Below are 25,927 nucleotides of genomic sequence, written 5' to 3'. Positions count from 1 at the left end.
CTTTCAATGGTCGATCATCTGGGTTCAGAGATGGCCACAAACAAATTGGCTCATTGGCATATTAGAATAAGAGACCCTTTATTTAGGATTTATTTTACAAACTTCATAAATATGTCAAAACATTAACCTTGGATTCTATGAATCAATCAAATCGGGTTCCAGGTTTTATCATACGTCCTGTTGTATCAAAATTATAGATAAGTACTTTGTTACCTTTGAAAGGTTTCATATTTTTTGGGATCTGTTGGACAGTATAGGTAGATAATGTGCATCTGATGTATTAGTCAATGTTTTCATAAAATGGGTTTCTCTGTAACTCAAAATATCTGATCTGAAACATATAGTAAAAATTTGGACCTCTTTGATACCATATATTTTTTGAATCTTCCCTTATTAGTTCTAAAATGTTTCATCTTTGATTTTATTAGGTTAAATACGAGAATTGTGTGGTACACGTGGCCATCAAATTTTAGGTGTATTGTAGTAAATAACAGAAGAAATTTCCTTTTTGGACTTTTGGCTTTGTTTTTCCTGTCTGTTGAATGTTGAATGTTTCATCTGAGGACCTTCTTTCTCATGCAGTAAGGTGGCGAATAGTGGGCCACGTGCTACTACTGTTAGTAGGTCAAAACTAGAAAAATGTGACTTTATAAGGATTTTTACAGGTGATATGAAAATTTAATTTGGCTGATTGTTCATTTAGATTTTAATCTTTAATTAGAAACAGGGTCACTTCTATCAAAATGGGTTGAATGGTCTGAAAAAGTAAGAAAAACTTGTGAACTTAATCCCTTAGAAGGGTATATTTTTGAGATGTGTCGGTCGATGGCTGGTCGAATGTCATCGTGTTCGGTGTAATGCAAAAGTTGGGTCTAGGCTATCGAAAGTTAAGGTGGTGGTCAAAGTAATGAAACCGTTGTGATTTTAGAGGCCTTATTATGTACATTGGATAGTATGAAAGTTGGTATGAATGTTATCACTGGGTCATGTGGGAAGAGGTGAGCGATTCAGGACCATCATGGTCCTCTTGTTTTTTATGAGTGCAAACTTTTTAAATGAAGTATTGATAAAGACTGCAACAAAATTCACAAGGTACAGAACATGACCCTAATGTCCCAAAGATGTGAATTTCATTGTTGTTGGTTGGTGCAATGACAATAATCAAGATAAACTTGCACAATATTTGTTTTATTGTTACAGTCTCATTCATGTATTAATATATCTTCCTTATTTGCTTCTGATTGAACTTCATGTTGCTCTGAATCTTGAAATTGCACATATTAAGAAAAACAGATTATTACTGTATTCAAACTGGTTCCGCATGAAGGTGAAGTATATAACAGTGGCAAGTTAAAATTTTGATTTCTTTAACTGTTTAATATTTTTGTAATAAGTCTTTGCTTGAGTTGTGTTATAACCACACCAGAGCAACAAGGGTATTTAACAGAAATAATTACAACAGTGTTTGTAAATTGGTTCAGCAAGTAAAAAAAAAAACAGATGATTTGAAAAAAAAATTCATCAGGACTTGTTTTAAGATAAAATATCTACCACTTTATGTAACATACTGTATTTTTTATTAGCTCACCTGTCACATAGTGACAAGGTGAGCTTTTGTGATCACCCTTCGTCCGTCGTCAATCCGTCCGTGCGTCCATCCGTGCGTCAACAATTTCGTGTCTGCACGATAGTGGTTTCTTTTATGATTTTATTTTAACCAAACTTGCACACAACTTGTATCACCATAAGATCACAGTTCCATTCTTGAACTGGCCAGATCCCATTATGGGTTCCAGAGTTATGGCCCCTGAAAGGGCCAAAATTAGCTATTTTGACCTTGTCTGCACAATAGCAGCTTTATTTATGATTTGATTTTTACTAAACAGGCACACAACTTGTATCACTATACGATCTTGGTTCCCTTCTTGAACTGGCCAGATTCCATTATGGGTTCCAGCGTTATGGCCCCTGAAAAGGTCAGAATTAGCTATTTTTACCTTGTCTGCACAATAGCAGCTTCATTTATGATTTTATTTTAACCAAACTTGCACACAACTTGTATCACCATAAGATCTTGGTTCCTTTCTTGAACTGGCGAGATTCCTTTATTGGTTCCAGAGTGATGGCCCGTGAAAGGGCCAGAATTAGCTATTTTGACCTTGTCTGCACAATAGCAGCTTCATTTATGATTTGAATTTAATCAAACTTGCACAAAACTTGTGTCACCATAAGATCTCGGTTCCTTTCTTGAACCGGCCAGATCCCTTAATGGGTTCCAGAGTTATGGCCCCTGAATGGGCCAAAATTAGCTATTTTGACCTTGTCTGCACAATAGCAGCTTCATTTATAATTTGATTTTAACCAAAGTTGCACACAACTTGTATCACCACAAGATCTTGCTTCCTTTCTTCAACTGGCCAGATTCCATCATGGGTTCCAGAGTTATGGCCCCTTAAAGGTCCAGAATTGGCTATTTTGGCATTTGCAGCCATATAGAGACTTTATTTATGGTTTTATTTTATACAAACTTCCAAAATATCTTCAACAACAATAAATCCTGGATTCCATGACAAATCAAATCCAATCGTAGGTTCCAGAGTTATTTTATATCTGATTACCTCCCCTGATTGTAATCAAAATGGATTTATATCAGTAAGTACTTATAGGACTTACCGTATTTGAAATTTCATTATTGTTATTAGTTGGACTGAGGTAATCAAGGTAGATAACTGTGAACTGATTTTATGTCAAATTACCTCCCTTTATTTCAAATTAAAATGGGTATATCTCTGTAACTCATGAAGATACTGATCTGAAATTTCATTTATGTCAACAGATTTATTTGGCAGATCCTTCTTTTGTTCACTTACAATATTTATTTTTTTTAATTACTTCCTTTTTACGTTACTATAAATAGTTTATTTTTAGTAACTTTTTTATTATTGGCCGTAGGGAAAAACCGAGACCCCTTTTCTGTGGTACAACATGGATGGTACCTCCAATTTTTAGGTGTATTTTGACATATCTATACCTTGTAAGAATTTTTTTTTTCTTTTTGGTTAAATTGTTTGCTTTGTTGTTCCTGTCCTTTGGACTTAATGTTTTTTCTGAGGACCTTCTTGTCCTCAAGTGCAATGATAACAGGTGAGCGATATAGGGCCATCATGGCCCTCTTGTTAGTATGTAAAACCTAGAAAAGTAGACTTTTTGTTTTTGATCAGACTGATAATGAAACATTTAATTTGTGCTGATTGTACTAGTATATAGAGTTTTAATCTTTATTAGAAAGCTAGGTCACTTCTATCACAGAATGGTTGAAAAATGCTCCTCTGAATGTGTAATAGTGGAAATTGAATAAAATTAGTAACTTATAATTATGCCCCCCTTCGAAGAAGGAGGGGTATATTGTTTTGCAGATGTCTGTCGGTCGGTCGGTCGGTCGGAATGTAGACCAATCCGTTTCCGGATGATAACTCAAGAACGCTTGGGCCTAGGATCATGAAAGTTGATAGGTTGGTTGGTCATCACCAGCAGATGACCCCTATTGATTTTGAGGTCTGTATGTCAAAGGTCAAGGTCACAATGACCCTGAATAGTAAAACGGTTTCCGGATGATAACTTAAGAACACTTGGGCATAGGATCATGAAAGTTGATAGGGAGGTTGGTAATGACCAGCAAATGACCCCTATTGATTTTGAGGTCAGTATGTTAAAGGTCAAGGTCACAGTGACCCTGAACAGTAAAACAGTTTCCGGATGATAACTCAAGAACGCTCAAGTCTAGGGTCACGAAAGTTGATAGGGAGGTTGGTCATGACCAGCAGATGACCCCTATTGATTTTGAGGTCATTAGGTCAAAGATCAAGCTCACATTGGCCAAGATCTTCTTGTCCAAAACCATGGGGCCTAGGGCTTTGATATTTGGTATGTAGCAAAATCTAGTGGTCCTCTACTAAGATTGATTAGATTATTTCCCTGGGTTCAAATATGGCCCACCCCAGGGATCACATGGTTTATATAGACTTACATAAGAAAAAACTTTGAAAAACCTCTTGTCCAAAACCACAGGGCCTAGGGCTTTGATATTTTGTATATGACATCATCTGGTGGTCCTCTACTAAGATTGTTCAAATTATTCCCCAAGGGTCAAATATGGCTCCGCCCTGGGGGTCACATGGTTTACATAGACTTATATAGGGAAAAACTTTGAAAATCTTCTTGTCCAAACCACAGGGCCTAGGGCTTTGATATTTGGTATGTAGCATCATCTAGTGGTCCTCTACTAAGATTGTTCAATTTATTTCCCTAGAGTCAAATATGGCCCCGCCCTGGGGGTCACATGGTTTACATAGACTTATATAGGGAAAAACTTTGAAAATCTTCTTGTCCAAAACCACAGGGCCTAGGGCTTTGATATTTGATATGTAGCATCATCTAGTGGTCTTCTACTAAGATTGTTCAATTTATTTCCCTAGGGTCAAATATGGCCCCGCCCTGGGGGTCACATGGTTTACATAGACTTATATAGGGAAAAACTTTGAAAATCTTCTTGTACAAACCACAAAGACTATGGCTTTGATATTTTGTAATGTAGCATCATTTAGTGGTTCTCTACCAAGTTTGTTCAAATTATCCCTCTAGGGTCAAATATGGCCCCGCCCCAGGGGTCATGGTTCATATAGACTTATATAGGGAAAAACTTAGAATCTTCATGTCCATAACTTACATCATTCAAATTTGGACCACATGTATAGTTTTGAATGGCAAGATGAACCTTGATATGAGCTGACCTTGATCTTGACCTAATGACCTACTTTCACATTTCTGTAGCTACAGCCTTCAAATTTTGACCACATGCATAGGTTTGTGTACTGAAATGAACTTTGATCTTGAGATTGACCTAGTGACCTACTTTCACATTTCTGAAGGTACAGGCTTCAAATTTGGACCACATGCATAGTTTTGTGTTCCGAAATAAAATTTGACCTTGATTTTGACCTAGTGACCTACTTTCACATTTCTCAAGCTACAGCCTCCAAATTTGAAGCACATGCATAGTTCTGTCTACCGAAATGAACTTTGACCTTGAAATTGATCTAGTGACCTGCTTTCACATTTCTCAAGCCACAGCTTTCAAATTTTGACCACATACACATTGTTTTGTACCAAAATAAAATTTGACCTTGATTTTGACCTTGACCTAGTCTTGAAATTTGGAACATTCAAAAATGGCTCAGTGGATGGCGCCAAGATAACTCTGTAATCTCTTGTTAGGTTAATAGGTTAAAGGTCAAGGTCAGATTAAACCAGAATGGTAGAACTTTTGTTTACATTGAGCATATAATTTCTGTTCCATGTGCAATTACTGAATGCATCAAGGGGGGCATTTTGTGTTCGACGAGCTCTTGTCTTCATGAATTTTTTTCAGAATTATTACATTGATGAAATCTAGGCCGAGTTCGAAAATGGGTCATCTGGGGTCAAAAACTAGGTCACTAGGTCAAATCAAAGAAAAACCTTGTGTATGCGATAGAGGCTGTATTTTTCAATTAATCTTCATAAATTTTGGTCAGAATGATAACCTTGATGAAATCTAGGCCGAGTTTGAAAATGGGTCATCTGGGGTCAAAAACTAGGTCACTAGGTCAATCAAAGAAAAACCTTGTGTATGCGATAGAGGCTATATTTTTCAATTGATCTTCATGAAATTCATTCAGAATGATTGCCTTGATAAAATCTTGGTCAAGTTTGAATATGGATCATCTTGGTTGAAAAATTAGGTCACTAAGACAAATCAAAGAAAAACCTTGTGTATGCGATAGAGGCTGTATTTTTCAATTGATCTTTATGAAATTTGGTCAGAATTATTGCCTTGATAAAATCTAGGGTGAGTTTTGTTATTGGTCATCTGTGATCAAAAACTAGGTCACTAGGTCAAATAAAAAAAAAACCTTGTGGATGCAATAGAGGCTGTATTTTTCGTTGAAAACCTGAGTTATTAGATTGGGGTATGTCGTTGGTCGGGCGGGCGGATGGGCGGCGGCGTCAAACTGGTGTTTCCGGTCAATAACTTTTGTTTCTGTAAAGATATTTGAATAAAACTTGGTATGTATGTAGCTTATATCAAGACAAAGGCTGGGATTGATTTTGGGGTTTCTGGGGTCAAGGTCAAGGTCACTGTTACTTAAAATAGAAAAAGGGTTTCCGGTCAATAACTTAACTTAGGAATGAGCTATCATGATGAAACTTGGTGTATATAAAACTTATATAAAGTTGTAGCTTGGGATTGATTTTGGGGTTTCTGGGATCAAGGTCAAGGTCATTGTTACTAAAAATAGGGTTAGGGTTAGGGTTTAGGATTAGGGTTAGGATTGTGCTTTAAAGTGGTGCACTGTGATTCAGTATACTTTTTTATGCCCCCAAAGGGATGCATATTAGTTTTCAACTGTCCGTCCGTTAGTTTGTTCGTTCATTTGTTAGTCACAACGTTAACTTTTTGCATGAAGGCACTTTACTCGCGAACCACTGCACCCAGGACCTTCAAACTTCACATGCTGATAGTACTTATTTAGTACACCACCCCTACTGACTTTGGGTTCACCAGGTCAAAGGTCAAGGTCACAGGGGCCAATGTTAACTTTTTGCATGAAGGCACTTTACTCGCAAACCACTGCACTCAGGACCTTCAAACTTCACATGCTGATAGAACTTATTGAGTACACCACCCCTACTGACTTTGGGTTCACCAGGTCAAAAGTCAAGGTCACAAGGGCCAACGTTAACTTTTTGCATGAAGGCACTTTACTTGTGAACCACTACACCTAGGACCTTCAAACTTCACATGCTGATAGTACTTATTGAGTACACCACCCCTACTGACTTTGGGGTCACCAGGTCAAAGGTCAAGGTTATAGGGGCCAACGTTAATTTTTTGCATGAAGGCACTTTTCTTGCGAACCTCTTCATCCAGGACCTTCAAACTTTGCATGCTGATAGTACTTTATGAGTACACCAACCCTACTGACTTTGGGGTCACCAGGTCAAAGGTCAAGGTCACAGGGGCCAACGTTAGCTTTTTGCATGAAGGCACTTTACATGCAAACCACTTCATTCAGGACCTTCAAACTTCACATGCTGATAGTACTTATTGAGTACATCACCCCTACTGACTTTGGGGTCACCAGGTCAAAGGTCAAGATGCTGCGGGGGCATTTGTCACCATTAGTGACAGCTCTTGTTTTAATTATGTTTTTCCTCTTTGCTTAAAAATGGGACTGTCCAAGAATAATCAATTGCTGAAGTACTTACAGAGTGTTTACTGTATAGGAAACACATACCTGCTTGATAACTTACCAGTAAGTGGAAATGAGATATTGAGGCAGTTCTGGCCTTTAGTTGGGTGTGAGACACTGGAGCACTTCAGGTATTCAAATCCAGGACCTCTGGATTGACAGTCATGATGTCACCACTGGACCACCATATGTAGCTTTCATAGAGGTTCACTTGCATTTTGGGTTACATGGGTCAAGGTCTATGTCACTGTTAATAAAAATAGAAAAAGTGGTTTTGACTCAGTAACTTCAGTTAGGAATGTAGACCAAACTGGGTACATAGCTAGCTTGTATAAACCAAGGCTTGATTGCATTGCTTGCTCAGGTCAATGTCATTGTTACCAAAAATAGAAAATTTTGTTTTTAGTCAATAAATTCAGTTAGAAGTGAGGTATTTAAACCCCGTTTGTTGGGGGATACCAGGTCATTGAATTTACTTGTTTTAACCCTTACCCTGCTAAATTTCTAAAATGAACTTGTCCATCTTTCAATTTGGAAAGTACCATTAACTGTTAAATGGGGTGCTTACTAAAAAGGTACTGACTGAATGGCGAACAGTGCAGATCTTGATCAGACTGCATGTATATGCAGGCTGATCATTATCTTCACTAGTTGCAAAGGCAGAATCAATCATGTCCAGCCTGATAAGGGTTAAGTATAATCTTGTAGTTTATACTTTGATCTCATCAACAACAAGGAAGAAAAAAAGTTGTTTGTGTTATTTTCTTAAATTGTATTTGCACAATTTGTCAATATAAGTAACTTTACCAATACTGTCCAGTTAAATATTTATACAAGATTTATTTTCTTTCTAAAAGGAATCTATTTTGGTGGATTTTTAACAATACAGAGAAACAATCTTTGGTTGTACTGTGGGCAGTCAATATTTATTGTTAATAGGTTATATGATTGACAGAGTGTCAAGTCATTAGTCAATTAGGTTAAAGCTTCGAGATTGACCTATTGTATATACTGATAAAACTCAATCAAAGGGCATGGCTGAATGATCTATGTTTTTTATGTAAACCATCTGTAATGAAAGGTTGATCGGTGATTTGTCATAATATACCTGCAAATTTGTAGCAGTTTTCTCTGTGTCACACCTTGACAAGAGGGTCTAGTTGTTAAGTTGCCACCAGGTTCATTAAAAGAAAGGTTGCATGCAGCTCAGTACATTGTGACACCGAGGATGTTAAGTAACACTGGCAACTCTTCCTGGTTCATGGTTTGCATTGTTCGCCATTCAGTCAGTATCTTTTTCAGTAAGCACGCCTTTTAATACTTAATGGTACTGTCCAAATTGAAAGATGGGCAAGTTCATTATAGAAATTTAGCAGGGTAAGGATTAAGTAACACTATGCAGAAAAAAAGAACAGTAACTGTTGATGAGGAAGTTATGACTTGTAGATTACGAAAGTTTGACAAATCATTACATTACTTACGTGCACAAAATTACAAGTGTTAAGTGCTTAAGACTTGTCCAACAAAACATGTTTTTTCCCTTTTCCAACAAAAAACTGTCTTAAATTTTTGTTTAAAAATGTTCAGCTATAAATTCTGTGTCCATTAATTGTAAAAAATTTTTTTATTGTTTTCTATAAATCTCTTATATACACCAATGTTTAAAAAATATTATGACATTAAATATTCATAAAATGTTTACAAACTGTCCTCATTTTAAAATCATTGTAATAATTAGAGATAGTATGCTATACAATTTTGAAACTGTTATGAAGTTACTAAGTTGCTCGGATATTGAATAAGATATAACCAAATAAGACATCTACTGAAATGTTTGATTTTTTTATCATTTTATCACCTTACCTTTAATGGACTTAGTTTCCCCAGGTGAAAGAAACTGTTAGTATTACAGTATAAAACATTACCGCTCATTACATGTCAGATGACAAGACGAGCTTGTCCGTTCCGTTTACCGTATGATTGTTTACATTGAAGATTTCATGTTCTCATTATTCAGATGGCTTGACTTTAAAGGAATTAAATACACTTCAAAGTCGGTAAGGAGAAATAAGGATTTTTGCTTTTTTTTTGAGGAATTTTTGGAATGTCTTGGATTTAATATTTCTGATGTGGATTTAATAATAACTGATTTTTGAATTAAAAAATATGGTCATTCTTTTTTGCAGTATAGTGGATTTTTCCCTGTAAATTGTTCAGGTACCCATTGGCCTGCATTGGCAAAAAAGGTACTTGCTCATTGCTTTTTAAAAAATTATTTAAATCTGGCTGTATCTATTAATTTGACCGATTTTCGGATTTTGTTTCTATAATTCACTTCAGGCAATAATTCATTCACATTTCGTGGCCTCAACGTGAAACTAGTCTATCTGCTTCTATTTCTATATACACATAGACTAGTTTCGCGTTGAGGCGACGATTTGTAATACCTATAGATATAAAAGAAAGGTAAAAATGATATGAAATTATGTGAAAAATGATACATGGATAATAATATCAATTTCTGTTGGACAATATCGCAAATGATGTTATGGTCATAATGTTTTGTAGCGCTTAAAGTATTAAATCAATATTCCCGAAGGTTAGTATATTCATATTTCACAGCATATAATGGAATTTTATTCGGAGAAACAAACGTAAGCTATTGGGTTTTATGGCTTTACGTTTGCTAATCAATGAAACCTTTTAAAGTATTTTTTAACTGTCTTACCTTTAAAGCAACTTTTTAAAGTGACTTTATATCAGATGGAGGTAAATGAATGATGTAATTGTTTGGTGTGCCGAATACACCAGTTTCTTGATAAAATTGCTCCATAATTACTGGTTTAAAGATGTAAAAAGGAGACTGTGGACATTTTAGGAGGATTTTAGCTGTGTATTTAAATAATGCACAGAGTGTGGATTTTTACCAGTATTTCAGGTGTGTGATAGTTATTTCATCTTGATTCAGGTTATATCCAGGAGATTAAAATGAAGGCTGCCCACTTATCCCAGTAGAGAGTTATATACAGATCTAAGGATCACTGTGACGTGAGTTTGATCCCTGGTTGGGGTTATGTTCTCTGTGACAATTTGATAAAAGACATTGTGCCTGAAATAATTCGTCCTCCACCTCTGATTCATGTGGGGAAGTTGGCGGTTACTTGGGAAGAACAGGTTTGTACAGGTACAGAATTCAGGAACACTGGTTAGGAAAACTGCCCGCCGTTTCATAACTGAAATATTGTTGAAAAACAGTGTTAAACCCAAAACAAAACAAAAAATAAGACAAAGGCTGAATTACTTTGATTATTGAATAAATCCTGTTCATCTGAAGTACGTTGTTGTTATGTGAAGCTGTATAATTATATGTGTATATTCTTTGCTTATATTAAACAGTTAGCTGTTCAGTTCTTCACATAGCACTAGATATTTAATTAAGTAAGCAGATATTCAGTTATTTTCTAGCTGTTATAGGTGTTTGACATCTTCCAGTAACATTGTATTGCAATGGACATTTTTTAACAAGAAGAGATTGAACATGGTTTGAAGATTCACAATTTTCTTCTTTTTGGGGTGATTGTTTATTGCTCAAAATTATTTTAACTCATTTTAACATATATTGCATTTTATTAGCTTACTATTCAAAAATAGTCTGAGCTATTTGATTCACCCTGGCGTCTGCATCACACCTTTGTTAAAGTTTTGCATGCAAGTACGTATAGCTATTATTTAAAGGAATACAGCTTTGAAACTTATTTTTTCTTTTTCTAGGTCAGTTACCAACCTCACTGGGTCAAACCCGTAACTAACATATATTTTGGCCAAATAATGCCCCCTTTTGACTTAGAAAGTCCTAGTTAAAGTTTGCATGCAAGTTATTATGTCAAAAACTAATGCAGATACTGGATTGAAACTCTATAGATATTTTAACATCCTGCTTCTGGGACAACAATTCGAATAGTCGAGCATTGTCTGTCGTAGGGATAGCTCTTGTTAATATTAAGACTGCTTTTTCTCATGCAGAAGAAACACACACAGGGAACACTCATCCATTTCATCATTTGTCATTCATCTACATTTTGTCTTGTTTGAAGGTGTATGTTACACATCATATCTCTGACTTTGTCATTGATGTTTTTAAGTTGGTGTGTTTTTTTCTGACACACAATAATAATTGACAGGCAGATATGTCAGTCTGTCACCTTGAATGTATCCACACAGCCTCATAAAAATAAGATTATTATTGTCACGTCTTCATAATAAAAACAATGTTTTACCCACTTTGTTGATCTACAAACAAAAACTTATTCTTTTAACTTTTAAAATGAATGACAAAAGTTGGCTAATTTAAATATGAATTATGGTACAATACATGCACACCTACGTTGTTAAAATTGGGACATTTTCATCATGAATAACAATTCAGTGGTGATCTAAGAAAGTTTTCAAGGGTTGTAAAGATTTTTTAACATCGCTTTTTCTCAGGTTTTGGTTACCTTTTGTCTAAAAAAAGGAATATTAAAAAAAAATGTATAACATGTCTCTGATAACATGTACCAATATAGATACTGACCAAGTGTTTATCAGAAATCAGCTAGTTCTCCTTGCATTATTGGGAGAAGGATGAGGGAAAAAGATCACCTACTCAAGGCCATAATGCATTAACTGCATGATTATCATCACATTCATCTTGCTGCACTGACCATTTTTCTATGCCCTATGAAATGGGGCATATTATATGACCACCTGCAGCAGGATGATGACTTCCGGTGCAGTTACCTACTCTCTGACTTGAGCAGTTCTTACCCAATAGTCACCAAACTTGGTCAAAATGTTTATGAGCAGAATATCTTGGCTAAATTTGATAACCAGGTGGATTGTCACAGAGACTCTGGAGTTATGGACTGTGACTTACTAAAAATTGCCAAAATTGATAGCGTCTGCTCTTTAAATTGAGTTGGTCTTATCCAATATTCACTATTATTGGTCACAATGTTTATGGACATAATATCTCAGACAGGTGTGATAACCGGTTGAATATTACTCACACTTTTGAGTTATGACCTATGAAAATGTTTATGGCATATTATCCTGCCCAAGTTTGATAACCAGATATTGCCAGTCTTTGTTGCTCTGGAGTTATGGCTCTTGAATTAGTTGAAATTGACAAAATAGAGTGTTTTAAATTTGCTGTGATGGGCATGTATTGTGAGTTTGCCACTCTTCTATATGTTCTTAAAACAGTTTTTTTTTTATTTCAAGAATAATATCTGTATTTCAATATGTTTTTGTTGTATTACTGTTCATTTATTTAATGGACATAAAAGCTTTTGTATATTTGTTGTTGTTGTTGTTTAACTCACCATTTTTTTGTGTTTTCATACAGGATTCTTTCAATTATCAGGATTAAAAAATAAAAACTCTCCCCTGCCCAGAAAAATTTGGACGATAATCTAACAATTGATTTATAATGACCTAAACGAAAGAAAACAACTTTAATGGTAGGGTAGTATAGTATAACTGTAGAAATATTATGATAAAATGGAATAAAGTTTTTTAGGTATTTACATCGCAAAATGACTTTTAATTGTACCAGAATGATACGAATGACAATTTCTGTAAACATACTTATTGAAATTTATTCAACAAAATGTAATTATTACAAATTTATTTTGAATTATACTATCTTTTACATGTCATGGGACAAGGATTTTTCCCATTGTCGAAAACTTGACTTCTAAAGTATGTTTACAACTGAATTGCCATTAATATAAATTATTGTGTCTATTTTTTCTTTGAGATTTGATCAGTTAGATTGATACGGTATCATAGAAAGATTGCACCAGTAGATTGTACCCATTGACAGTACCCGATTGTTAGAAATACTAGTCCCCTTGTTGTAACCTAACATACATTTGTGATGGATTTTTTAAAGCAAATATTTGATTAGTTAACAGCCAGATTTGGATAAAGAAAATATATTTGAATCAGATTTTTATGGAAATAGCATGTTTACATCGGCACACTTAGTACCTTTTTCATATTAAGGTTTGTTTTTATTTGATAAACAATGTATGAATAATTTTGTACCTGAAAGAATATGGTCTTTAAAGACACATTTACAGTGTTTTTGTCTTAAATCATTAGTCATTGAATTTGCTGTGAATGCAGAAAGAAGCTGTAATTATCTATCTTAATGCTACAAAATATCAAAGGTTACCCTTGTTGGGTTAGTTCTGCATCTTGGGGGAATGGTTTAAAATTTACTGAATCTTGGGTTAAAAAAATGACAGAAAAGAGCATAAAATCTAGACTGTTTTAATTAGAAGACATAACCTTAACATGGTCACATAAAAACTGAAAACAAAATTTCTTCGTGGGACATATTTGGTGAGGTACGTTTTATGAGGATTCATGATATTTATGAATTCATATTTTAAATGATTTATCTCTATGGTTCAACTTCCAGCAGCAGGTTAGTACTCCTAGAAAGGTATTGAACTGTTCAAAGGGATACTTGCATTGATCTTGGTCACTGGTGATTTGTTTCCCTTGAACCATTCAAGATCTGCAGTGAGGTTATAGTGTATGAACAGTCTCTATAATTTTGGATATTTTTTTGTCATTTCTAGAAATATGCTCTAAGTTAATTTCTTACAAGAACATAGAAATATATGACCCTTCCTATCAAATTAAAAGAAATTTATAAATATATTACTTAGAACCCTTTTTCCTTTTTCGATGTGTACTTTAAATGGGGGAATTTTGGTTCCTTGTACAACTGTTAAAAAAAAAGACTTTATTTTACATCTGCACCTAAAAAAAAAAAAAATCAAGATCTACAATAAGCAATCTAGGCAGAAGGCAGATTCCATTTCTCTCTATATAATTGCCTTATGATAAATCCTTTATACTGAACTTATTATTTTTCCTACAGAACCAGCTCAATAAAAGGTCATATTTACTTTTTTTTAAATTGAAAATATTGGACAAGATGTCCATAGCCAGTATGTAATCATCTTAGATAACCATATGCAGATAAATACAAATGATCCATTTTTAGCTCATCTGATTTTTTGAAAAAAAATGATGAGTTATTGTCATCACTTGAGCGGTTGTCGGCATCGGTGTCGGCGTCAGCGTTGCCTGGTTAAGTTTTATGTTTAGGTCAGCTTTTCTCCTAAACTATCAAAGCTATTGCTTTGAAACTTGGAATACTTGTTCACCATCATAAGCTGACCCTGTACATCAAGAAACATAACTCCATCTTGCTTTTTGCAAGATTTATGGCCCCTTTTGTACTTAGAAAATATCAGATTTCTTGGTTAAGTTTTATGTTTAGGTCAATTTTTCTCCTAAACTATCAAAGCTATTGCTTTGAAACTTGGAATACTTGTTCACCATCATAAGCAGACCCTGTACATCAAGAAACATAACTCCATCTTGCTTTTTGCAAGATTTATTGCCCCTTTTGGACTTAGAAAATCAGTTTTCTTGGTTAAGTTTTATGCTTAGGTCAGCTTTTATCATAAACGATCAAAGCTATTGCTTTAAAACTTGCAACACTTGTTCACCATCATAAGTTGACCCTGTACAGCAAGAAACATAACTCCATCCTGCTTTTTGCAAGATTTATGGCCCCTTTTGGACTTAGAAAATATCAGATTTCTTGGTTAAGTTTTATGTTTAGGTCAACTTTTTCTCTTAAACTATCAAACTATTGCTTTGAAACTTGCAACACTTGTTCACCATCATAAGCTGACCCTGTACAGCAAGCAACATAACTCCATCCTGCTTTTTGCAATAATTATTGCCCCTTTTTGACTTAGAAAATCATATTCTTGGTTGAGTATTATGTTTAAGTCAACTTTTCTCATAAACTATCAAAGCTATTGCTTTAAAACTTGCAACAGTTTTTCACCATCATAAGTGGACACTGTACATCAAGAAACATAACTCTATACTGCTTTTTGCAAGAATGATGGCCCTTTTTAGACTTAGAAAATCATGGGTAGGACAATATTTCTATTACACAAAAAAAATCAGATGAGCGTCAGCACCCGCAAGGCGGTGCTCTTGTTTTATCTAATAGTTAAGTAACTATGGATTTCTGGACTTTTAAATGGTCCACTCCTTCATGCTTAACACTTGAGATACGCAAAGAAAACAAAATAACTGTGATGTTGGGACAGACCTGTATTCAGTGTGCAGTGTAATCTTCAATTCCAAAAATTGTTTTCTACAATAAAGATTATTTTGGATTTTAAAAAGCCTTTAAATGATCTTGTCATATGTATTGAAATAGTATTTTGACAAGATATACTTGTCAGGCAGGTACTTCTGTTTGATAATCTATCACTGGAGATGTTGTAATGAGGTGACATTGTCTTGCACATACATTCTACTAAGGTATATTTGTAGGATTTTATCTGGTTGCATTTGTTTATGCTGAAAACTGATAGCATGTGGAAATGTTCATGAGTTATGCCCCTTTTACAGTTAAGTTTGAAATATCAGATTCGTTTCTTAGCAATCTTAATCACATTTTGTCTAAATTGGTCCATGTGGTCATTAAACTGAAAAGTTATGCTAGTTTTGTACTTATTTGTAGAAGGCAAAAGTAGGTAACTATGTCATATGAAATGAAAAGCTATTGACTATGACAGAGCAATCATAGTACATTTTGACCAATGTCCTCAAAAACAGGAGATGTTTTAACTTACACATCATACTTGTTCATTCATTTTCAACTACTTTAGCAAGATGTTCGAACTGAGTTAGATCTTGACTGCTTTACCTGTTTCACATCTAAATTTAAAAGGGAAGTTCTTTATCAATTCCAAGATAATCTTTTCATGCAGTATTTTACACATCTTTCCACAGTTTTCTGTGCCCGTTTTCAACCATTTATTGTATCTATGACCAAGTTTTATTGTATTTGATTTTCTCTGTATTTTCCAGAATAAGTGAGCAGTTGTACATCCCAGAATGGTGTCCAGTTTATCACCATATTCCACACTACTGGACTTAAGCTCTGCTTTAGAATTTCAAGATGACCAGTCTCCTGGCAGCAGTGAGAGTCTGGCATTTCCTGGCAACCACATTCTTAGAAGCCAGAGTCTCCATGGGAAACAGTTGCCTGGCAACAGTAATGCCTCTGGTGACTATGCTAATCTGGGTCCTGTTGGAAGCTTGGAAGATTTTCAGAAATTTACAAATGGTTACGACTGCACATCTTCACGGTTTGGAAGCTTAGAAACAATGGAAAAAAGTTCAAAGAAACAAAAAGACCAAAAATTTAGCAAAACAGAAATGCATGAGACCAATCCAAAAGACACACAAAGTAATTTATTTAATGAAATTGAAAATGCACTGAGAAACAGTAAAAATAGTTCAAGCTTGGAGCATGAAGATAATGAATACCAGTATTTATACTATCATATAGAGATGATACCTATGGACCAAAGATTTGGCTTTTCTGTTAGTGGAGGAACAGATGAAGGTTTCCCACCAAAAATTGACAATATTTCAAAAGGTTTGTTCTCACTGTTTATGAATTTTTGCTTTCCCATGGAGGAATCATATTAGCTAGTCCTGTGACAATGGTCGTCTAAGGTTAAAAGATAGACCAGTCTCAATTAAAAAAAAAAAAAAAAAAAAAGAGTACAAACAAATATTTCTAAATGATAGATGAGTACCCCATAATATTTTCAGATCTTAACCAAGTATCATTATTTCTACTTGTATAGCCACTGATATCCAAACAGCACAAAAAAAAACATTTTGTATTATATTTGACAAGTTCTATCAATGTCTGACCCTGGAAGTTTTGGGATATGTGAGTTAGGTGTCTGGTCGTCATACTTGAAATAATTGGACAGAAAATTGTTCTTTATTGAACCCCAGAAGATTGCAAATGTTTCCAATGATTTTTCCTTGATTAGTTTAGGGACTTGCTGCCTGTGTGCTATAATTTATAAACAAGTTGGATACCTTTTTTGTCTAGGAAAATATTTTTTATTTCGATATTCATTAGTCTAGATTTGAGGGCTAGAATTTGAAATAGAAATATATTGTAAAAGTTTAAGGGCTGAGAGGGTAATAAATAGTGTAGGTTGAATCATAAGATTTATTATATGTTTGAAGTTGTTGTGGGAATGAAATAAAACCATTACATGAGCCGTGCCATCGGAAAACCAACATAGCATCTGCGCAGTCTGGTCAGGATCCATGCTGTTTGCTAACAGTTTCTCCAATTCCAATAGGCTTTAAAAGCCAACAGCATGGATCCTAACCAGACTGCGTGGATGCGCAGGCTGGTCTAGATCCATGCTGGTCGCACACCCACTATGTTGGTTTTCTCATGGCACGGCTCACATAGTTTTGGTATTACACTAGTGTAATAAAGCTTTGATGTTGATGACATTGTTTTAAGTATAGGAGACATTGGTCGATTTAACTTGTTCTACAATCATTAAAAGACTTTTACATTTGTGTCTCTCACATTGAATTTATTAAAGATGTTGAGTAAAATTGAAAAAACGCTTGGCAAAGCCTCGCGTTTTATTATTTCAGTGAACATAGCCGGACATTTTATTATTTCAGTGTACTTAGCCTCACATTTTATTATTTCATCGAACATAGCCTCACATTTTATTATTTCAGTGAACATAGTCTCACATTTTATTATTTCAGTGAACATAGCCTCACATTTTATTATTTCAGTGAACATAGCCTCGCATTTTATTATTTCAGTGAACATAGCCTCACATTTTATTATTTCATCATTTCCGTGAACATAGCCTCACATTTTATTATTTCATCGAACATAGCCTCACATTTTATTATTTCATTGAACATATTTAATAAATTCAATATGAAAAGACTTAAGAGAGCAAAATTTGCATAAACAAATCTTTTACTTAAATTGTTTAATAGGAATGGTTGTCTGAGAACTATGGTATAATGCCTCTTTTCATTTTGAACTTATGTTTTTCTGTGTGCCTAAGTTTTTCAGGGGTTGTACAAAGATTGTAGTTTTGATATAAATAGACATATTCATTTTGAACTTAATTCTTTTCATCTGTAGACTGTATTTTCTTCCACTTTTCCTCCTGTAAAGCCATCTAAGTCATATATTACTAAACTGTGTTCTACTGAAATATAAGAGGTTCGTCTGTGGATTTAAGTTTGTCCATGTTAAATAACAATTGCTGAGAAAAAAAATCAATCAAATTAAGTTTCTCGTTGATTGGATGATCAAACTTTGGCATATTTGTCATAGATGAAGTTACTTGCATACTGTCATGTATTGGTGCTTACAAGTGAATGTGCTAAACAGGATTGCTGTATAATACAATTATACTTCCTGGAAATTGATGGCTACAAGAGGTTTATATCACTTGACTGTCTAAGGATTAAATCTCAAATGATTAACTGAAGTCTTTGAGATTTCTTTTTAGTTTTTAGCTTGACTATACAAAGTATATGGAGAGCTATCCTACTCAACCCAGCATCGGCATTGATGTCCTTCTGCGTCCCCACCTTAGTTAAATTTTTAGCTCGACTATTCGAAGTATAAGTAGAGCTATCCTACTCACCACGGCGTCGGCGTCAGTGTCGGCGTCGGCGTCACACCTTGGTTAAGTTTTTCGTACCAGTCCACATTTTGACAAAGTCTTTTGAGATAAAGCTTTGAAACTTTCAACACTTGTTTACCATCATCATGGCCAGTTATAGGCAAGAGCACATAACTCCATCAAGGGTTTTGGCTGAATTATGGCCCCTTTTGACTTAGAAATCATGGTTAAGTTTTTCGTACCAGTTCATATTTTGACAAAGTCTTTTGAGATAAAGCTTTGAAACTTTCAACACTTGTTTACCATCACCATGGCCAGTTATAGGCAAGAGTACATAACTCCATCAGGGATTTTGGCTGAATTATGGCCCCTTTTGACTTAGAAATCATGGTTAAGTTTTTCGTACCAATTCATATTTTGACAAAGTCTTTTAAGATAAAGCTTTGAAACTTTCAACACTTGTTTACCATCACCATGGCCAGTTATAGGCAAGAGTACATAACTCCATCAGGGATTTTGGCTGAATTATGGCCCCTTTCGAATTAGAAATCTTGGTTAAGTTTTTCGTACCAGTTCATATTTAGACAAAGTCTTTTGAGACAAAGCTTTGAAACTTTCAACACTTGTTTACCATCACCATGTCCAGTTTTAGGCAAGAGCACATAACTCCATCAAGGATTTTGGCTGAATATTGGCCCTTTTTGACTTAGAAATCTGGGTTAATATTTCGTACCAGTTCATATTTTGACAAAGTCTTTTGAGATAAAGCTTTGAAACTTTCAACACCTGTTTACCATCACCATGTCCAGTTATAGGCAAGAGTAAAATAACTCCATCAGGATTTTGGCTGAATTATGGCCCTTTTGACTTAGAAATCTTGGTTAAGTTTTTCGTACAGTTCTATTTTTTGTAAAGTGTTTGACATATGGCTTTGAAACTTTTATCACTTGTTTAGTATAATAGTTCTATCTGTAGGAAAGAGAACATATTAACTCTGTCATCTAATTGCTGAATTATGGCCCTTTTTGGACTTTGAAATTGGTTCTGTTTTCATACAAGTCATTTTGTCAAAACTATTTGACATATGGCTTTTAAACTTTGAACACTTGCTATCATTATGATTTACATCTGTAGGCAAGAGTACATAACTATTTGACTGAATTATGGCCTTTTGGACTTGAAATTGGCCAATATTGCATTAGTGCAGACTTATCGAAATCAAAGTAATACAGGAACATTGTTTGTCTAATCTATTTATTTCTTTTGTCTGAATATCCATGGAAATATTTTGACCCCATTCTTCAATCAATTCTTCGAATAGTCGAGCGCGCTGTCATCAGACAGCTCTTGTTTTAGACTTTCTCTTTATTCTCCTTATCTCTGTAATTACTTGATGGATTTGTTTCAAACATAATACAGTTATTCCTCATCATCACCCACATCATATGGCACACGGGCCATAACTCTCACACTAATATTTCATGAATTATCCCCCTTAGAATTTCAGGTTAAAGTTTTGATTCACTCTATCTTAATTATTACAAAATGGATTTGATTCAGACTTAAAATAGTTGTTCAACATCATCACTAGCCCCATGTGGTTCTGGGACGATCTCTATGAAAAGAATTGGAACCACTGCCTTACCCTTGCATGATCGTAAGAGGTGACTAATAGGGTCTTAACACTTGGTTTTGCAGTAACTCTGTGATTCCAGCAGGTATGCAAATTTTGATTCCATACCTCATGTTTTTATTTCGATGTAAATGAGATGTGGAACCAATATTTGTAGTCCTGTTTGGCGCCATATAACCTATACTGTGTTATTGCGCTGTAAAACCCAAATAAATAAATAAATCAACATCATCACTCACATCATATGACACAAAAGCCATAACTCTTGCACCAACATTTGATGAATTATCTCCCTTTTTGACTTAGAATTTCAGGTTAAAGTTTTGGTACACTTTCACTCTATCTCAGTTATTACTTAATGGATTTGATTCAAACTTTAAATAGTTGTTCCACATTATCACCCACATCATATGACACAAGGTGCATGACTCTGGCACCAATTTTTCATGAATTATGCCCCTTTTACTTAGAATTTAATGTTAATTTTGATGCATTTTCACTATATCTTAGTAATTACTAAATGGATTTGATTCAAACTTGAAGTAGCTGTTCCACATCATCACCCACATCATATGACACAAGGTGTATAACTCTTGCACCAATATTTTATGAATTATGCCCCCTTTTTGCTTAGAATTATACTTATTTAGTGTTTTGATTGTTTTCTCTTTCTCTCTTATAACTTAATATTTTTGACACAGACTCAAGCTATTGTGCAATATCTTCGTCCACCATTGGAGTCATTAAACACTCCAGTGACAGCTCCAGTTTCCTCCGATGTGCCCAGTTTAACTATCCAGCATCGAAATAGTCGAGCGCGCTGTCTCCTTTGACAGCTCTTGTTGTGTTTTGTAGACTTGGTAGTATTAGGGATCAAGTGGTAAAACATCTCATTCTTGTAAACATGTATATCTTATAAAGACTTCCACATACACCAGCATTTAATATACATCTGTAGCATACACTACATTTAAGTTCAGGCTCCTTTTTAATCGATTTTTATTCCTGTCCAAGTTGAAGCACTGACAGAAATGAGGAGTTATACATAACTATTTAATTATTAGTGTGTCGAGTTTAAATGTTAGTCAAGTTTGATTTTTAAAATATATTTAGCTAGTTTCTGGGAGAGCTGTAGCCTTCTCAAATATTCTCAGAAATTCTTCATACATGTATTATGTTTCAGTGTTTTAATGTTGTATTGATGTTTGAGAATGTTGTACTCAAGTGATGGTCAGTCAGTTTTTTTGGGTTTTTTTTGTTAAGTTTTGGGGATGGGTTATGTCCCCTCCTAGATTATTTTTAAGTTGTGTAACAAAATCGTGTTTGATTCATCTCTATTTAGATTTTATGTATCAGTTTATCTAAAGCTTGACATTCTATTTAGATTTATGTTAAATTGTGATATTTGAAGATGTTTAGAATACCAGGTATTTGTCTTTGTCTGGTATTCATTGTCCACTGTCAACAATGACTTAAAGGCACTGGCCTCCTGATCGTACGCCAGCAAAATAAATTTTTGGTATCAGGAAGTTAATGCTATATTTCTTAAGAATGCTTTGAAGTTATTTACTGGCAGACTGTATTAGACTATATGTTATGGAGACACATGAGAATTAGTTGTTTTTATTAATTTTACAACAAAAATCGAAAAGTGGTTGTAACGCTTTATTCGAGGTAAACAGCCATAATTATAAATATCTATATTTATTGTGTTAAAACACATAATCCTCCATGGCAGTATTGCTAAAGACAGCGGAAAAGTGTTAATTGCTGCGGAGGCCAAGGTTCCATTCCCAATGCAGGCATCTTTTTTTTTTTCTTGATTTGACATTTTTAAGATAGTTTAGAAACAAAAACTCATATTCTAATGTTCATAATATGACCAAACTTCAATTTCAAAAAAAGATCAGTTTAAGCCAAAATCTGGAGGTCAGTGCCTTTAAAATGTTTACATCTGCTCTTAAACAATGGGCCAATTTCAAAAATATGTTTATTCTGTTACAGAGCCAAGGAACATTTATTAGTGAAATGATTCTAAACAATGATGTAACCTACAAAGCTGCTGTTAAAGTATGCACTACTTTATGTCTGTTGACTTTCCATTTGTTGAGAAAATTAGTTTGCAGCATATGTTCCATACTGTTATATTGCCTTCAGGGATTGTTGATTTTCACAGGTTTCCTCTAGTCTGTAGACAGTCATGGGGGAAATTTCTTAGAAAACACAAGCTTGGTCAATGTGTTACAAAATGTTCATTTAGTGGAAATGTGAAAGCTGATCTAACATAAAGATGCCAGGCTCATATTGATTGACTACCTGAAATATTAGTACATTTTGATAGACTACTTCATATGGTGCCTCAAATTGTTTGACTCAACAGTAAAATGTCAGTAGGATTTAAGAGCAAGGTTAGACCAAAAAGTTTGAAGTGATTTTGACCAATTTAACCTGCAATTGGTAGCCTATTTCTGCAAAATATGAAAAGCTTTATGTTAAATTAGTGGTTTAGTTTGTTAGCTGGACAATTTTGGTTTGGGTCATTCTAATACTCTCACTTTCCTAAATTTGGTTATTGTTTATTCACCCTTCCCGCTTTTGACAGTTTCTGGTATATGCAGGCTAAAATAACATCAGATCCCCTCTGTTTAGTTCTGTACATTTTCAATTATTCAATTTTTATATGCCTGTTTTGGAAAAACGGAACATGTTATGTGATGGAGGATGCATCTGACTGTCTGTTTGTTCATCCATCTGTTATGCAGGTCAAAGATCAAGGTCACAAGTTTAGCTAAAAAGTCAAAATTGTCCATATTTTGTGTCCGGAGCAGAACTAAATAACCATGCAAAGTATTGCATTGCCTGTATGTAGATGGCGATGAGACAATGTTCAAAGCCAATGAACCTGGTCTGTCAAAGGTCTAGGTCACAAATTAAGCTCAAAGGTCAAATCTGTCAGTCATATTTCATGTCCAGAGCATAACTTACTAACCATTCAAGGTATTGACTTCAAACAGGTAGTGATGAGACGATGTGCATAGTACATGAACCTGTATGTAGCTTTAAATTGAGCTCAAGGGTCATATATGACAGTCATATTTAGTGTCTGGAGCATAACTTATTAACCATTCAAGTTATTAACTTCAAAACTTCGGATGTAGGTAGGTGATGATGAGACTATATGCAGAGTGCATGAACCAGGGTGGTAGGTCAAAGGTCAAGGTCAAACCTGCCCATCATATTTCATGTCAAAAGCACTATTTAAAAACTATTAAAGGTATTGACTTGAAACTTAGAATATAGGCAGGTGGTGATGAGACGATGTGCAGACTGCAACAATCTACATTACCCCGACCCCGCCTCCACCCCGTAAAGAATGTATATATATACTTTTTTTTTAATTTAGTTTCTTGCCCTTTAGTATCCTGCCACCATCACCGCACGCACGCTGCTTACCCTCTCCTCCCCCCAACACCTCCCACCCCCACAAAAAATCTTAAAATTTTTGCTTTTTCTTTAATTTTTGCTTCCATCCTCCTCTGATATAATCCTTTGGGCCTATGTTGCCCTGCTTGGTGGAGCTGTTGTTTAACTGGGGACCAAACAATGCTTTTCATAGAATTGCAGTCATTGTATCATTGGAGGTTCAATGTACACCCTCTTATGAACACATCTGTAGATGTCTCTAAATTGCATTTTTGTACAAAATTTTAATGTACATTTTAAGTTCTGCTCAGCCTGGGGCTACAGGGTGTGATTGATAACATGCATTTCCACTACTGTCCATGAACAGACTCAGTCAAACCAAGCCTGCAACATATTCACTTTTGTTGTGTAAAGCAACCTTTCAGTTCCAGTTTTTCTATTTTATTGTCAGCCTGTAGATGCATGGGTATTTTTACATCTCTTGAACAGTTTCCTTATTTTATTCAATATTTGAAATATGTTAACCCATAATAGTTTACATTATAATAATTAATATACATGATATACATAATTATGATTTAAGTTAGCTTTTTATATGCGCTAAGGGACGTATTATGTTATGACGCCAGTGTCCGTCTGTTGCGGTACTCTTGCTACGAGTCTTTTTCCCCCTATATTACAAGTTAGTTTTTAATATTTTGGTGGCTGGTTGCCAGCTGAACTTCTATTGATCAACTGTATCTGTAAGACAAATATTCAATTACCCATTCTCATTACCAAGAATTTCCTCACATGATTACTTCTGATCATACATTCTCACAAGTTTCCCATCATGATTAATCAACTTTACAGCTTTCTCATGTTTAAACAGACTGTCCTAAGCAACACTGCCAGTGGATAGTTTGTCCAGCAGAATTATGACTCCTATAATGGTACTGATTCAAAAGTCTGACAGAATGACCTTCTCTTATAATATTTGTACTAGTATGTTGTTTTAAATTGACTGTTTTCTGTTGACTAAAGTGAATATTCATTTTTAACATCTTAAAAACACAAGTTTTTAGTTCTCCAGAATGCTGCAAGTTCAACCCTTATTCAAACATTCTGGAAATTGAAATATAGATTTTATCAAACAAAGGACACAAATGAAAGAAGCTTATCCCTCCTAAAGCAAAAATCATGCTTTTTTTTTTTTTTGATTAAATAAACTGTTGAAGATATTGACTGTCATCCTTCATAAATAGAGTATTGGCATTTTCATTATGATAAGGCATGGAAATCACATGTAATATTCCCATTGAAGCCCATTATATGTGTAGAGCTGTTACTTAGTGGTCTCTGTCCTGGTCATCCACAAATGATAACACCAAGTCAGAATCAAATCATCCATCTAGCGGGGATATATAGTTTTTGATCTTAGATACTGTTAAGTAGAGAAGTACATGGCCAAATAAGAAGTAGGATAAGCTGCAGTGCATCTTCACACTGTCAAAGAGATGACTTTGCTTACACACACAATACCATGTCAGATATGTTGACCTTTGTTTCCGCTTTTCTAGCCTAATTTATTAGACTCTCCCATTGACCCATTTTATAGACTGATTCTTGTTTATTGTCAAACTGTAGGAAATAAGTCTTTGCCTATTAAAGATATTCTTCATATCTGTTTGACAAGACCAGCTAACTGTACAGCTGCTTTTCTGTCTATCATGGCAATTTAAAACAAAAAAAATAACAGCTACCACATTCATTTCTATAAAGTTCCCAGTAGTACAGAAAATTTACAAATTTGGCATATATTTTCAGACAGCAGTCTTGCCTTTAGGGATTACTAATGAAGCTGTTTGCTGTAGAATGTTCTAATTGGGGTCACTTTTTCTCAGAAATGTTGCTTGTGTTACAAACTTTTGCTCTAACATTAATTTTCCAACATCTGTATTAGTTGACTGCCTTAAAACCTTTACCCTGCTGTATTTCTAAAATGGACTGGTCCATCATTC

General features: G+C 34.7%; 1 protein-coding gene across 3 annotated transcripts in view; it reads left to right on the top strand.

The window, feature by feature from the left end:
- Positions 1 to 9,047: 9,047 nt before the first annotated feature.
- LOC123530664 (protein PALS1-like) overlaps positions 9,048 to 25,927 on the top strand; it is a 101,155-nt gene continuing 84,275 nt past the window's right edge. Inside the window, exons 1-2 of one of the 3 annotated variants that reach the window (XM_045311404.2) lie at positions 9,048 to 9,349; positions 16,254 to 16,827. In XM_045311404.2, coding sequence (XP_045167339.2) covers positions 16,281 to 16,827 — 547 coding nt within the window. In that variant the 5' untranslated portion in view covers positions 9,048 to 9,349; positions 16,254 to 16,280. Of the gene's footprint in view, positions 9,350 to 9,945; positions 10,231 to 13,200; positions 13,341 to 16,253; positions 16,828 to 25,927 lie in introns of those variants that run through there. The other 2 variants (XM_045311412.2, XM_045311420.2) reach the window with 2 other exon arrangements.

This window comes from Mercenaria mercenaria, chromosome 1 (genome assembly GCF_021730395.1).
Source record: "Mercenaria mercenaria strain notata chromosome 1, MADL_Memer_1, whole genome shotgun sequence".
In the NCBI taxonomy this organism is placed as follows: domain Eukaryota; kingdom Metazoa; phylum Mollusca; class Bivalvia; order Venerida; family Veneridae; genus Mercenaria; species Mercenaria mercenaria.
The sequence above is the reverse complement of the archived record's forward strand: the minus strand, read 5'-3'. Positions and strand labels throughout refer to the sequence as shown.